The following is a 16,864-nucleotide window of genomic DNA, read 5'->3' as shown; positions in this document are numbered from 1 at the left end:
AGACAGGATCTGTTTTTTGGAGGTTATTGTCCTGATCAGAGGAAGGGCAAAATAATCAGTGACGTCAACACAAACGTACTGCTGACTTACTCTCCACTCTGTCGGGGGGCTCTACTTGTATAAGCATTTAATAGAACAGGTTCTGTTAACATTTATGTGGAATCTGCTGATGACGGTGTAAAAGGAGTGCACTTCTTCTTGGCGCCAACATCTACCTGTAAGGCCTCTTTCACACTACCTTTTTTTAATCCGTTTTGCGGGCCGTTCTTTGCGTTCCGTATACAGCCCGTATACAGAACCATTCATTTCAATGGGTCCGCAAAAAAAACTGAATGTACTCCGTATGCATTCCGTTTCCGTGTTTCCGTATCTCTGTTCCGTGCAAAGATAGAACATGTCCTATATTTGGCCACAAATCACGTTCCGTGGCTCCATTAAAGTCAATGGGTCCGCAAAAAAACTTAATGCATATGGAAATGCATCCGTATGTCTTCCGTATCCGTTCCATTTTTTGCGGAACCATCTATTGAAAATGTTATGCCCAGCCCAATTTGTTCTATGTAATTACTGTATACTGTATATGCCATACAGAAAAACGGAACGGAACAACGGAACGGAAACTGAACCACAACGGAAGCAAAAAACGGAACAACGGATCAGTGAAAAACGGAACGCAAAACACTGAATTCAACATACTGTAGTGTGAAAGAGGCCTCATAAAGACTCTCTGCAGCCAGGAAATAGCCGTTTTTTAACGTGATTTGCCACGAACCGGTCGAATTTAATTTTTGAAAAATTCGCTAATCTCTATATACAATATAAAAATTTGAAAAAATATGTAAGTAGTCTTGATTAAAATTATTCTACCATATATTATACAGCTTCCATGGTTACAGAATAAAGACACACCCTGTGCAGTCTGATCCAGCAGTCATGTATTTCTTCCTTTCTACAAAACTCAGTGTAACAAATATGTAACTTATTTCTTCTTTTAGTTGGAAGCCACCGATGCAGATGAAGGGGAGAATGGGAGAGTTTGGTACCGTATTATTAGTGGTAAGTAGACTACTAGACTTTTATCAGTTCATCTAAAGCCTATCATGCATATTAGGTAACTGATATCTAATTACTTTACTGATTTTCTTCCATATCTATTGACAGAGTTAATAAAGATCAGGCATATTGGATTTCAACATACCCAATTCTTTGTTGATACCTAATGGTGCCGGTAGATGGAGCAGACCAGATGCAGGATTCATATGCAGATTACCGCTAACTGCTGAGCTGTACTGAAACAATGGCAAGTACAGGTGTAGCCCAGCAGTTAGGAGTAATCTTCATGAGGATCCCGAAGACGGGCCGCATCATGATGGCATATTCAGGTGCAGCCTGCCAATTAGCGGTAATTCACATACAGATTCTGGGGCTAGGCTGCACCATGTACAGACCCTCAAATACTAAATGTCTTGCATCTCTTTTTTAAGAGTAGGGTTTTGGAAAGGGGGAGTTTTATTCACCAACAGCGCAGAACAGTACTTGAACTTTAACATCATTAAAAATCAAATTTAAAGGTGGTCTTTTAAAGTACTTACTATGGCTCACTTTTAATATGGGTGCTATATTTATCTCTTTTGACGGTCTCTGTGTTAGCTATATTACTACCTATATATTTTATAGTGGCTGTCCTTAGCATTACAGCCTAGGTTCATTCACCGGAATGGGACTTGGCTGCACCTAGACCATGTTGTCGATGAATATGACATCACTAACCTGAGGATAGACCATAAATATTGAACTCCCGGAAAACTCATCTAAATTTAATGATGGATTTTGCTGAAATCAAATACACGTATAGCTCACAGTACTAAAATGAATACATGAGCAGCATACACAATCACAGTATTCAACACAAGTTCAAAAACTAATGATAAATGCACCTATTTTTTTTATTATGAACACTTTTCCCTATTTTGCCAGCCTGTATGTGAATTTTTTTGCAGCTCTAAAATTCTAACACGTTTTCTGGTCACATAGCTGTGTTTTATTCTGAAACACTGCAGGATTTCAGTTTAAAAAGGAGCCGGGAGTAGAGAGGTGGGAGACATCTGTCAATCTAGCAGAGAATGATGGGGGAAAGCCATCAGGGGGTTGTTCCCATGACTCTTCTCTCTATTTCCAACTCTTTTTTAAAAGATGTTTCTGAAATAGCATGTTTTTTGTAAATCTGCCTGAACCACAAGCTCCTGAATAGTTCTCTCTAAACACCATATTAACATGTTGTCTCTTTTAATGGTAGGAAATAGCAGAAATTTTCGTATTGATGTAAGTACAGGACTACTTATGCGAGGTCCACTGGCTCTGGACAGAGAAACCAATTCCTCTCATGTTTTGATGGTGGAGGCATATAATAGTGATCAAGGGTCAATGAGAAGCTCTGTGCGGGTAAAAACAACATTCTACTTGAATAATATTTCTGAGGTTTATAACTAGAAATAACAGTTGAATATTAGTTATTTGGGCAGCCTTTCTAATAACCATATCATTTTTTTCTCTCCAGGTAATTGTTTATGTAGATGATGTTAACGATGAGCTGCCTGTCTTCACACAACAGCAATATAGTCGCTTGGGCCTTCGAGAAACTGTGGGGATTGGGACTTCTGTTACTGTTGTTAGGGCTACTGATCGGGACACAGGTACTTTAGAAGAAGCTATAAAGATGCATCTTAGGGTGTTTTACTACTTTATTTTACTGTGTTGTGCCATTGCTGTATTTTACTACAGACGTTATTGTAATTTATATGTAATTTATCTTATCAGAGAAAAATGCCTCTTTCTCTACTTATCAGTTTCTTTCCTTCTCACAGCCCCCATCCCCAAATAACATTCTCTATTATGGTAGAGCAAGATGGACTGTCGGCTCATTCCTCCTCTCCTTTTCCAGCATGTAATATGATCTTATAGGGAGCCTCTCAAGACGGAAAGAGGAAGAGTGAGCCTGATAAACTGCATATGTAAAATGGTAACATTTTCCCCTTAGTCAATTCTAGGGCCCAAAAAATGCATTATTATCAATGGCACATGGTATATGTGGGACCCTGTTACAGACTTTGTAATTGTATTACAGTATTGAGGCCTACAAGCTTAAAGTTACGCCTCTATATAGTGACACCACACCAAGCAATGAATATACCCTTAAAAACTCTATATTGATTCCCTGCAGGCGACGGTGGACTAGTGGCGTATAAGTTACTTTCAGGCTCTGATGGAAAGTTTGAGATTGATGGAAGCACTGGACTGCTGACAACAATTGATTACCTGGACTACGAGACTAAGACAAGTTACACTATGAACGTGTCAGCCACCGATCAAACTCCACCTTACAATCGTGGTTTCTGCTCTATCTATGTCACTTTGATGAATGAACCTGATGAAGTTGTTCAGTTCTCCAACAGCAGATATGAGGCAGCGATTTTAGAGAACATTGCCACAGGCACTGAAGTGGTTCGTGTGCAGGCTCGTTCGATCGATAATTTAAACCAGCTCACTTATCGATTTGACCAGAACACCAATGCCCAAGCCTTAGCACTTTTCAAAATTGATAAAATCACAGTAAGTATAATGATTTATTGTTAAGTGCCTTAAAATTTGGCAAGCATGTATAAAATTTTTGTTACTGTATTTTAGGACTGTAAGCTATACAATATTATATTGTTTTATCTTCTACAGACAGAAGATTGTAAAAAACATTTTCCAGCTAGTTAGGGTTTGGCACATTCTAGCAATGATTTGCATTTGGCTAAGGGTTCAGATAGACTTCATTGCTACACTAAATTCTCCTCTAGAAGATTGCTTAAAAATCCGGGTGGAAAAGAAAAACACATTCCTTGTAAAATCTGCCCAAGCACTTAATCTGGAATGTGTTTTAAACCTATATAATGCAAGTAATAGTGGCTGCAATCTAGCTATGGTCCATTATAATTGAAGTTATGTTGAATTAAAATAAATACAGTCATCATTGGTGCTTACACCTGTCTTCTGTGTGGAGGAGACCAATAATAGAGTTGGTATCCTGTCCCTAGAAGAGCCCACGGTGCGGGGACTGCCTATATGTAGCATCACCCCACCAAACATGACTATTTGCGGGAGAGGGGAGAGTGGGCACAGTGAGTGTGCTGGTGTCACATGTAGTATTAAAGGACACCAAATCAAGAGAGATAGCTTAATGTCTGTGTTCCTCTGATAAATAAAGTCCCCTTTGTGATCACCTGGCTCCACTTAAAGGGAATGAGTCATCAGAAAATGACCTATTGTTTAAATCACATTTTTTATTACATGGGCAGATTATTGTTAAGATGATCGCTAACAAGCGTTCGTATAAACGCTCACTAGCGATCCTCTGGCAGTGTAATACTGCTGCCGATTACCTGATGAGCGAGCAAGCACTCGTTCATTGGGTAATTTGGATCTTTTAACAGACCATGCAGTGTAATAGGCACCCAGCTGCCAGCAAACAATGAGACAGTAAAGGGACGTGCAATGCATTACTGATTGCTCCTCCTGATACTGAGGAGGAGGTCGCTGGATGTAATAGCAGCAGTATCCTCCTTTAGCGAGCAGGAAATTAATGGGAGGGAACGCATCCCTCCCGACATGTAATAGGGCCTTTAGTCTGTACAAATCACTTTACTGCAGTTAACTTCTTATCTGTCATTCTAATCCTGCCTGTAATGGTATCACCTCTATGTATAGATAAGACAGGATCCACCATTAACAATAGGTGATTGTCAAATCTTATTTATTCTTTCCTTGTACAATGATCTCTGTACAGATCACAGAGCATACCTGGAAAACTGTCCCATAGAAGTCACTAGGGCCCCCTCCTGTCCATTGTGTCCCATGGGGCTGCCATAGAACAATTTTCTTAATGCTTTCTAAATGCTATTAAGGAAAGCTCTGGCAAGATGGCAGCCTGTCGGATCCATCCTGCCGCTAGTGAACGTGTGCCCCTGGACTGCTGCTCCATCCCCATTGACTATAATATGGGCGGGGGCGGAGTTCTGGCGGAGGCATGGCAGCGCACAGCAAGAGACTGCCGGAATAAAACTACGTACGACATGTCCTACATTTATTCCGGCAGCGCCTCACCGTGCGCTGCCGTGCCTCCGCTGGAACTCTGCCCTGCCTCCATTATAGTCAATGGGGACGGAGCGTCAGTCCGGGGGCACACGTTCACTAGCTGCAGGACGGATCCAACAGGCTGTTCACCCAACTGCCGGAGGTCCGTGCCGCTAGTGTGAAAGTAGCCTAAGCCAAATAATAGATGCCACTTCTTATATAGGTATAGGTAACATTTTAGCAGTTATCTCTTTATCATTATAGGCAGGACTAGAATGACAGATATCACCTCTGTATAGATAGCACAGGATCCACCATTCACAGTCGGTGATGTCACAGCTTATCTGCACAGATCACACAACATTCCTAGAAAACTCTCCCATAGAAGTCAATGAGGTCCTACTGTTCATTTTTTCTGTGGCCCATGTGGCTGCTGTAAAGCATGCTCTATGTCTGAATGCTGTTAATAAAATCTCAGGAAATAACAAAATCTACAATCAGAAAATAAAAACAGATTAGAAAGAAGGAAATGTGTCATTATCTGGATTTAACTAAGAAACTATTATCGGTGACATTAAGATAAAATCCACAGCGTCCGTGTTGAAGTCTGGCTCATCATAACAAACGGGCATACTTGAAATAAAACACATTGGGGGAGATTTATCATATCTTGGTGGCGTATGCCGGGCTATGATAACCAAGCGCCCTGATTTATAATGAGGCGCACATCTTGACAAAAATTAGGCGCAGCATTCGGTAGTCTGTTGTATCTATACACCACTCCCTGGTGGGCTTAGATTTCAGTGTTCCTCCATGCCCTCACTAGGCCCCCACTTTTGAGAGAGAGGCCGGCGGAGAACACCACTTTTGCAAACATTTTTCTTCAAGTGATGTTTAAAAAGTTGTAAATGTAAAGACTTTCTCATGCCAAAAAAGTGGCGTAGCTTAATGATGAATCTGGACCATTGATTATATAAAGTTATTTATAATTATTAAATATGAGTAGAATGCGGAAAATCAATGGAAGCTATCATATTCTGTCTGGTGACTGAAGTCTGTCTTTAAATGTCAGTTGTAGAAAAAAGAAATTTTATTAAATATTTGGTGTAATTTTGCCATAATCTACTTTATACTAATTGGATATTTACATTTTTTTTACAGGGGACAATAACGGTGAAAGGTTTAGTAGATCGTGAGACTGGAGACTTTTATACATTAACTGTAGTAGCAGACGATGGCGGACCAAAGCTGGAGACGACTGTGGTATGTTAACAGTTTTCTTATTGCGCACTCAAGGGCCCTTTACACGGGCAGAGAATCCAAGAAAAGGCACCTTCACTTTGGGTTTTCAATATGCAATACAGAATCTGTCTACAAAGTATATTCCTTGCAGTATTAATGCCTCTCATGATGAACACAATTTAACCAAAATTTCTAAATAATATCTGTTTATGGCCAGGGCCTAATGATAGCCTTGACAATATTGTCAAGTTATTTTAAGTCCCATATTTGAAATTTTCATTTTTGTTCTGTGAGGTACCTAGGCACTGGATTTCAGTGTATATTCAAGTCTGTGTCACTGGAATTTCTTAGATATCTATCTTAGGTTTTCCCTGTAGTCTGATGTTTTTATCATCGTATGTTGTCAGTAAGACCGTCTTCTGTTGACTCAGATTTCATTAAGGAACACCATGTTCGGGATTTACACTGGTGAACATTACATGTATTTCTCCTGATGTGATGTCTAACATGCTCATAGACTATCATTATCTGAATGCAAGTCAAAAAAGTTTATGCAACAGGAGAGATGTTTGGCTTCCCAGAGATTCTCCCATCTGTCTCAGCAGATTGACAGAGGTTTCAACTGCAGGACTCGTAGCAACCGGCTAATTGCCATGGGCCATCCCCATATTTACTGTAAAAGTAGTCACCCATGGGCACATGCCTAAGGTGGCAGGATAAAGGGGACAGCTCTTTGCCTATTTTTTTCTAGCTGTCTCAGTGAAGAGAGGAAGGGACTTCAGCACCAGCACTTAGGATTACTTGACTTAAAGGGGCTCTCTCACTTCAGTAAATTACATTTATCATGCACTTACTAATGTATTGTGATTGGCCATATTTCCTTTGCTGGCTTGATTCATGTTTCCATCACATTATATACTGCTAGTATCCAGGGGTTACGACCACCCTGTAATCCAACAGTGGTGGTCGTGCTTGCATACTATAGAAAAAGGCTTATGCGTGCTTGGTCCACAGTCCCGGCGACCAGATGTCACGATAGGTAGGTAAGCGGGGAAATACCCAAACACAGGAAAACAAACAGAACAAACGACTAGGCCCAAAATCTAGGGAGAAAAGGGTCACCTCCTAGTGATCCCTAAAAGCTTTCCCTAAACTGCTGTGCCCATGTGCATGCTCTTAGGGTGGATATGCACATGCCCTCGTGCCTAAACCTAAACACTCTGGGCAAACCCTAAGCAGCAGGGAAAAGGGAAGAGGCAACCTGCTTCTTTAAACCAGGAGGAAGCAAGCGTCTTCCTAGAGGCCTAGATAAAACACACAAAGGGAAATAAAGGAGAGGACTGATTTTGAGCAGAGCTGGAGCAGACGATCCACCACAAATCAATAGTTCCCAGGAAAGAACTATAACCCGCACATGCCACTGGGGGAAGGAGGGATAAATAGCCTCACTAACAATGAAACCCAGTATACCTGAGGGAAGGTGGATCCAGCTCAAACCCAAATCAAAACAGAGAAGTCAGACATGTGCAGCCAGTCTGACAGACCTCCGCACATTCACAGGCTGAGGCGTGACAGTACCCCCCTTCTACGGGTGACCTCCAGACACCCAGGACCAACTTTATCTGGGTGTGCCCTGTGAAAGGCCCTCACCAGGCGGCTAGCACTGACATCAGCAGCCGGAACCCACATCCTCGGGACCGTATCCCATCCAGTGCACCAGGTACTGGAGGGAACCCCGAAGAACACGTGAGTCGTGAATCTTAGAGATTTCAAACTCCATCCACCAGGACAGGGGGAGGTGGCAATGGAGATAGTTCCACATATTTCTTTAATAAAGACCTGTGAAACACATTATGGATCTTCCAGGTAGGTGGAAGATTCAGACAAAACGCCACCGGCCTGACAATCACAGAGATTTTGTAAGGGCCAATAATTCTTGGACCCAATTTCCAAGATAGTACCTTCAGAATAATGTTTCTAGTGGATAACCACACCGAATCACCCACACACAGGTCCGGACCAGTCATACGTCTCCTGTCAGCCATCCGTTTATACCTTTCACCCATCTTTTACAAATTAACTTGGATCTTCTGCCAGATAGTTGACAAGGCGGAAGAGAATCTCTCCTCTTCTGGCATCCCAGAAGATCCAGTCCCATAAAAAGTACCAAACTGTGGGTAAAAACCATATGCGCCAAATAATGATGACTTATCAGTGGACTCCTGTCTACGGTTATTCAAGGCAAATTCGGCTAGAGACAAGAACGATGACCAGTCATCCTGGTTCTCGGCAACAAAACACCTCAAATAGGTCTCCAGGTTTTGGTTAGTGCGCTCTGTCTGACGATTCGACTGGGGATGAAAAGCCGAAGAAAAAGACAGTTGAATTCCCAGACAAGAGCAGAACTCCCTCCAAAACCTGGAAAGAAATTGCGTCCCCCTATCAGACACCACATCAGAGGGAATGCCATGTAGTTTCACAATGTTATCAATAAAAACCTGAGAAAGAGTTTTGGCATTGGGCAAGCTAAGCAACGGTACAAAGTGGGCCATCTTACTGAAGCGGTCCACTACCACCAAAATCACAGTTTTCCCAGAGGATCTCGTTAAATCGGTAATAAGGTCCATGGACAAATGTGTCCAAGGATGAGACAGGATGGATAAAGGAAGAAGGGATCCTGAAGGCCGAGTGTGAGCCACCAGGGCCGGTGCTATAATAAGGCAGACCAAGCGGCTGCCTTAGGGCGCAGAGATGGGGGGCGGAAAAATGTAACTTTTTTTTTTCTTTATACCCTATATTTTTTGCCCCTGGGCCTTATGGGGCGAATACTAATGAAGCGCTTCCATTTTGGAAGCGCTTCATTAGTACAGGAGGACCGGGAAGCGGTGAAGGATCTGTACTGACATGGGGGGCTGATCTGAGGCATTGGGGGTCTAATCTGAGGTTTGATTAACACTGGAGGTCTGATTGCTGGTCTGACCTGTGGTGCAATGGAAAATATTTTTTGCTTATTATCCTCCTCTAAAACATAGGTGCGTCTTATAGGGCAAAAAATATGGTCCTCAAACCAGAGATTGTCTGAAGCAGAGAGAAGATACCAGGACCACACAGAGGAGAAGCCAGCTGCTGCAGATGGGACCAGGGCCAGATGAGCCAGAGGGGGGGGGGCGCACCAAAATGTAGCTTCGCTTGTGTTGGCAAAAATCCTTGCACCACCCCTGTGAGCCACCTTTGCTCGTGCACAGGTCTCACAAGCTGTTACATAACCCTCCACACCCTTGCGCAACCCTGGCCACCAGAATCTCTGGGAAATAAGATCTATGGTGGATTTGCTTCCAGGATGTCCCGCAAGGACCGTATCATGATGTTCCTTGAACACCTTGCATCGCAGTTCAGCAGGAACAAACAACTTGTCTGGGGGACAAGAATCAGGAGCCTCCTCCTGGGTCCTCAACACCTCCATCTCCAACTCGGGGTACAGAGTGGAAACCACCACCCCATCAGACAAAATCGGAGCGGGATCCTCCGAATCACTCCCCCCAGGAAAACTACGTGACAACGCATCTGCCTTGATGTTTTTAACCCCAGGGCGGAAGGTGACCACAAAATTGAAGCTAGTAAAAAACAGTGACCATATAGCCTGTCTAGGATTCAAATTCTTGTGGTCAGTATATATCGTAATAGGATGAGTAGCCCCCTCCAACCAAAGACGCCATTCTTCAAAGGCCAATTTAATGGCCAGCAACTCTCTATCTCCTACATTATATTTTCTTTCAGCGGCTGAGAGTTTCTTGGAGAAAAAAGCACATGGACGCCATTTGCTAGGGGATGGACCCTGCAACAGAACTGCTCAGACCCCCACTTCTGATGCATCAACCTCCACGATGAACAGTTGAGACACATCAGGTTGCATCAGAATGGGAGCAGACGCAAAACATTTCTTAATAGCAGAAAAGGCCTGTAATGCCTCATCCGACCAGACAGAAAAGTCGGCACCTTTTTTAGTAATATCTTTCAAAGGTTTTACAATGGTGGAATAATTCAAGATTAATTTTCTGTAGCAATTGGTAAAACCCAAAAACCGCATCAGAGCTTTCTGATTCTCAGGCTGGTCCCATTCCAGTACCGCCCGGACCTTTTCAGGGTCCATACGAAAACCAGAGACAGAAAGCAGGTATCCTAAAACCAGTAGCTCCTGGACAGCAAATACACATTTTTCAAATTTTGCATACAATTTATTCTCCCGAAGGATCGACAACACCTGTCTCACGTGATCCTGATGGGTCTCCAAATCGGGTGAGTAAATTAGTATATTATCAAGGTAAATAACAATGAACCTTTCACTAAATGATGGAAAATATCATTGACAAATCGCTGTAAGACCGCTGGCGCATTAGTTAAACCAATGGGCATGACAAGATTTTCTAAATGACCTTTGGGTGTATTAAAGGCCGTTTTCCACTCATCTCCTTCCTTAATTCTGATCAGATTATAAGCTCCTCTTAAATCCAACTTGGAGAACACCTTTGCTCAGACAATTTGATCAAATAGATCAGAAATCAAAGGAAGGGGATATGGATCACGGGCCGTAATGAGATTCAATTCCTGGAAATCTAAACACAGTCTAAGTGATCCGTCTTTTTTTTTTTTTCCGAAAAAGAAGTCGGTGGCCACAGGGGACTTAGATGGCTTAATATGTCCCTTTGCCAAACTCTCTGCAATATACTTCCGCATAGCTTCTCTTATGGGTTGGGAAAGGTTGTATAGTCGAGATTTTGGCAGTTTAGCTCCAGGGATGAGATTGACCAGACAATCATATTCTCGATGGGGAGGCAGCTCTTGAGCTCCACCCTCCGAGAATATATCCTCAAAATCAGAGAGAAACTGAGGTAGGACCATAGTTGACCCCCCTGAGATAGAAGCACAAAGACCATTGTCCGAACAAAATTCACTCCAGCTACTGATTTGTCTTGTTTGCCAGTCAATAGTAGGGTTATGCTTTATCAATCATGGTAAACCCAGAACCATCGGAGCAGGCAAACCCTTCATAACAAAACAATAACTGAATGTCATGAACGATATGAGTAAGACTCTTTTGTGAGAGAGGGGAGGAATCAAGAGCAAACACTGGTATCTCTATCTAAAGTGCTAGTTCTAAAACCAAGATTTTGGAGGAACTGAAAATGAATAAGGTTTACCCCCGCACCACTGTCAACAAATACCTCAAAATCTAAATTTCCTGAGTCTAGCGCCACCATGGCAGGCAGGAGGAAATGGGTAGTGCAGAGAGAATGCATATTTGCTTGCTCAGACTCCCCATTCACACAACCAAGTCATTTTTTTCTCTTTATGTGAATACCTCCGTAGTTTTTTATTACCGCTTTGAGGTTTAACAAAAGGACACGCACAAACAAAATTACCTTCTTTTCCACAGGAGTAACATAGCTTATTCAGCTTCCTAAAATCCTTATCACCTGAGCGAAAGGAAACCTGGCCCAACTGCATAGGCTCCTCTCCTGCCCCAGATTTCAAAAGTCATATTACCCCGGGGACTAGGTGGGATGGATCCACATACAGACAGGACCACCCGCTCAATAGGAATCTCATACCTCTCTCTAAGACGTCTATCAAGCCGCACTGCCAAAGACATGGCCGTCTCCAATGATTCGGGATACTCATGAAAAGCAAGGGCATCTTTCAACTTCTCATATAGCTCCTGACAAAACTGACTCCGGAGTGCAGGATCATTCCACCCTGAGTCAGTTGCCCATCTTCTAAATTCTGCACAATACGACTTCGCAGTACATTCTCCATGTAGCAAACTGCACAGCTTAGATTCAGCCATAGAGACCCGGTCTGGGTTATCATAAATCAAGCCCAAGGCTCTAAAAAAATTCATCCACCGACTGGAGGGATGGTGAACCGGTCAGCAGAGAAAAAGCCCAGGACTACTCATCCCCTTTGAGCAGAGATATAATGATCCCCACTCTTTGATTCTCGTCACCAGATGACATCATCCACAGACGAAAATACAAGCTGCAGGACTCCCTGAACCGAATTAAGTCATCACCACCCCCTGAGAACCTATCAGGGAGAGCAAATTTAGGCTCTCAGCAGACCTGATTTCCTCCAACGGCGCCAGACGCCAGAGCATTCTGACACCGTGCAACAGAACTGCGGAGATCAGCAACCTCCAGCGATAATCCCTGCATGCGATCAACCAAGGCATCCATAGCCTCCATTTCGCAAACAGCAGGGATATGACAGTATTTTGGGCGGGTTATAATGTCACGATAGGTAGGTAAGCGGGGAAATAACCTAACACTGGAAAACAAACAGAACAAACTATTAGGCCCAAAAGCTAGGGAGAAAAGGGTCACCTCCTAGCGATCCCTAAAAGCTTTCCCTAAACTGCTGTGCCCATGTGCATACCCTTAGGGTGGATATGCACATGCCCTTATGCCTAAACCTAAACACCCTGGGCAAACCCTAAGCAGCAAGGAAAAGGGAAGAGGCAACCTGCTTTTTCAAACCAGGAGGAAGCAAGCATCTCCCTAGAGGCCTAGATAAAACACACAAAGGGAAATAAAGGAGAGGCCTTATCTTAAGCAGAGCTGGAGCAGACGATCCACCACAAATCAAGAGCTCCCAGGAAAGAACTATAACCTGCACTGGGGGAAGGAGGGATAAATATCCTCATTAACAATGAAACCCAGTACACCTGAGGGAAGATGGATCCAGCTCAAACCCAAATCAAAACAAACAGAGAAGTCAGACATGTGCAGCCAGTCTGACAGACCTCCGCACATTCACAGGGCAAGGCGTGACACCAGAGAAGCCAGCACCTTTTCCTATAGTGTGCAAGTCCTATAGTCAGACCACTCATGGATTGCAGGGTGGTTGTAACCATGGATACAAGCAGTGTAAAATGTGTTGGAAAAATGAACAGTCTCTGGTCTAGGCCTGGCACTCACCGGAGCGCTGCAACCTCTTCAAACAGCTGATTTGCAGGGGTACTGGGAGTCAGAACCCACCTATCCTGAGAATAGACCATCAATATTAAAGATATTTAAGATTTTTTTGATGATGATGAAAAAAAAAAAAAAAAGGGACCAAGTGACCTTCATTATGATCATTCATTACCTATTCACTTTGCATATTTTTGGTAGTACAGAGCAATGTGCTGCTAAAAAATAACAGTTTTGGTACTGCAAAAAAGATGTGATTATCCAACAAACAGTAGGAAAATCTGCACATGTATCATACTGAATAAGAGTTATATCAGTTTCTATAACCATGACAAAAGGTAGAGGCAACAATAACACACTGCATGCCAGCTCATTGCACACAATAACATTGTCCCCTCTGTTCCCCACCTACCCCCCCCCCCCCCCCCACTTCCTTTAGGATGTAGTTATAATGAATGTTGCAGATCCACCTTCCTCTCTATGGATTTGCCTTTCCTTAAATTTCCTTAAAAAGTTGTTCTCCCACTACATATTGCTGTGTAAATTAGGTGTGACGGCCTTTCCGGCCTTTAACACAACAAACTCATCAGTAAGCACAATTGGTTTATTAGGGGGAGCACCTGGAGGGTTATTTCTAGTAGAACATAGGGGGAGATTTATCAAAATTGGTGTAAAGGAAAACTGGCAACCAATACAATTCCAGGTTTCATTTTTCAGAGCTGTTTTGAAAATGAAATGATCTGATTGGTTGCGATGGTCTTCCTTTGCACTTGTTTTGATAAATCTCCCCCATAGTCTTAATATTCTCTCTGTGTGCCAGTGCTAGCCTAGATTTCTGTTATAATTTCCCCCCAATATGCCACCACTCTGTCCCCTGGATATGCCATCACTGTCACTCATGTGCCACCACTCTTTCTCCTGTGTATCACCACTTTGTCCCCTGTATGCCCACTGTGCAAAAATACAATGGGCTCTTGAAAACTCTTGGTCATTGGTCATTTCTTTTGTTGTTTTCTTGAAACATTAATGTACAAAATGCAGAAGCATTTGCAGGATGATAATCCTCCCAGAGCAGAAGGCATCCTGCTGCATGTCGCTTCATATTGTTTATATATACAGTATTTTTATGGTTTTATATGCTTTTGTTCTCCCTCTCTACTATTGTGGCGAAACCAACCTCGCCACTGGGTTTTGGAGAGGCCTGTTTAAAAGCCTCTTGCCTCAGGATTATGGCCCATACTAACTTTTAAACCCCTGAACCTATTCAAGTGAATTTTGGATAGGTTTGTCCCCAAGTTATACTGTTTAAATTGATGTAAGTTATATGTATGGACAATGTAAACTCACAAAGTTGTAACAATTTATAATAAGTGTAACTTGTCAGCTTGGGAGATAGTGGGTGGATTTCCCATTGTGTGCTTAAATGGTGATGTCTGTCCTGTTGTCTCCACATGTGTATTGGAGATTTCCCTTTGTCCTGAGAGATAATTGGATTGCTCCTCGGTTATCTCCGGGACAGAGAGGAGGAAACCATGATGCATTGTGGGGATGTGTTGTATCTGTCCTGTGTTGCAGTCTCCCTTCTGGTCCTCTGGGGGCGTGAACGATTGGTTGCTGTACTTACATTGTATGTGTTGTAATATACTGATTGGTTGTATTTCAAAACCCTGTGGGCAGTACTATGTTTGTGGTTTATGAATAAAAGAGGCTGTACTTGAAGTACAGTTAGACCACTGCTTGACCCTCAACACAGAGCCTTGTCTCGCTATTGGGGGGATTCCCTGTATGCTGTTAGAGACTGATTGCCAGGAGTGTAAGCTGATTGTATGCTTTTCCTGTTCGTCTGCTAGCAGCTATCCGCGAGGTTCCAGTTTGGAGTGCTATTTTGTATCCAGTTCGGGAGTTTGGTGATCTGCAGTAGCTGTGCCTGTCTCTCAGAAAGGGGCATATCGCCCAAACGGATTTTAACCCCTTGTCTGCTGAAACAGTCCGTTACAACTATACTGACTGTTTCCACACACTGACCTCCAGATAGCGATAAACACTCCACTTGTGACTCACTTAGGCTTGTTTCACATACGTGTGAAACAGATCCAGCAGGCTGTTCTGGCCGGGTACAGACTGTCGAATCCGTCCCTGCTGGGCGCAACCGTGCGCTGCCGGAAGTCCGTTTGGCCCCATTCACTATAACAAATATCTCTGAATGGGGCCAGACGGAATTCTGCCTGGCAGGGAAGGATCCAACAGGCTGTTCCCGGCCGAAATAGCTTGCCGGATCTGTTTTACAAATATGTGAAACAAGCCTTAGAGAAGAGGCACAAGGCAGACCACTCTTCACCCGCACTGAGAGTATCCACTTCTCAATACCCTTCTACTGGTGCAAAGTAACCCTCTCTATACTCATGCTGGTGGATTTCACTATTCAATATGCCTCTTCATGTAGCAGAGGAGCAGTGGGGGAAATTAGGTATTGAATAGTGGGCTCCTCAAAACTTGTGCTTGTTGCCTATAACAACCAGTCAGCGGTCTGCTTTCATTTCTTAAACTGCTCTGCTAAAATTAAAACTGTGCTGTGATTGGTTGCTATGGACAACAAACAGTCTTTTTTAGGTAGTTTTTCTTAATCTGCTCCACTAAATACAGTTTAAATGTAAAACAGAACATTTATTAGAATAGTCCATGCAGGGACATGAGAGGCAGACTGAGAATCAGTGCCTTAGCAGTTAGCACTATGTATGTCTGCTTCAACTTGCCGCCTACAGGCTGAAATGGCTACTCTGTGACTGGTGCAGCCAAACAAAGAACAGTTTAGTTGCTGGCAACATAACTTCCCTTTTATATATTAATATTATGTGTTGAACTGTGGTGGCCCCAATCCTTCCGCTAAGCCCTGACCACTTTTTTTAAAGGGTTTCTGTCATGAGAAAAATCGTTATGTAGTTGACTGACATTAGCGATGTGTCAGCAGTACATAACAGTATGATTTATATCTCCCTGCCTGCCGTGGTTCCCTCAAAATAAAGACTTTTATAATATGCTAATTATCCTCTAGGTGCTAGTGGGGCGTTGCTGCAGCACCTAGAGGCTCCGTCTTCTCACCCTTTGGCACGCCCATATACAGTTGATTGACGTCCGAGTACTCCTCAGTGTCCCGTAAATCCCTTGCCTGTGCCGTCCTGTTTAGTATTTGGCGCAGTGAGTGACGGACGCGCTCCTGGTGCCAGCTTCCTTGCTTTGGCGCAGGTACAGTGAGGAAGCTGAATACTAAACAGGACGGTGCAGGATTTACGGGACACGGAGGAGAACTCGAACGTCAATCAACTGTACATGGGCGTGCCAAATGGTAAGAGCAGCTGAGAATTTTAAAAAGTCACTTTTTTGCGAAAAAATGGCATACAATTTTTGTAAATGTACCCTATTCAAATGTTGTGCAGGATCAGGCAAGTATGGATCATGCAAAAAGGACAATCTACCAAAAATTCAATGATAACTGAAGACAATAATGTAAATTACTGAATGATGTTTTAGTAACTACAGTT

The 16,864-nt window shown here is 43.0% G+C and overlaps 1 protein-coding gene across 1 annotated transcript in view; it reads left to right on the top strand.

Moving 5' to 3' along the window:
* CDH23 (cadherin related 23) overlaps positions 1–16,864 on the top strand; it is a 1,302,172-nt gene that overhangs the window by 1,009,294 nt on the left and 276,014 nt on the right. The window contains 5 exon segments of the mRNA XM_044299558.1: positions 996–1,056; positions 2,297–2,442; positions 2,558–2,693; positions 3,221–3,609; positions 6,277–6,378. Of these exon segments, the coding sequence (XP_044155493.1) occupies positions 996–1,056; positions 2,297–2,442; positions 2,558–2,693; positions 3,221–3,609; positions 6,277–6,378 (834 nt within the window).

This window comes from Bufo gargarizans, chromosome 6 (genome assembly GCF_014858855.1).
Source record: "Bufo gargarizans isolate SCDJY-AF-19 chromosome 6, ASM1485885v1, whole genome shotgun sequence".
Lineage (NCBI taxonomy): Eukaryota > Metazoa > Chordata > Amphibia > Anura > Bufonidae > Bufo > Bufo gargarizans.
Note: the sequence above shows the minus strand (reverse complement) of the source record. Positions and strands in the feature narration are given on the sequence as shown.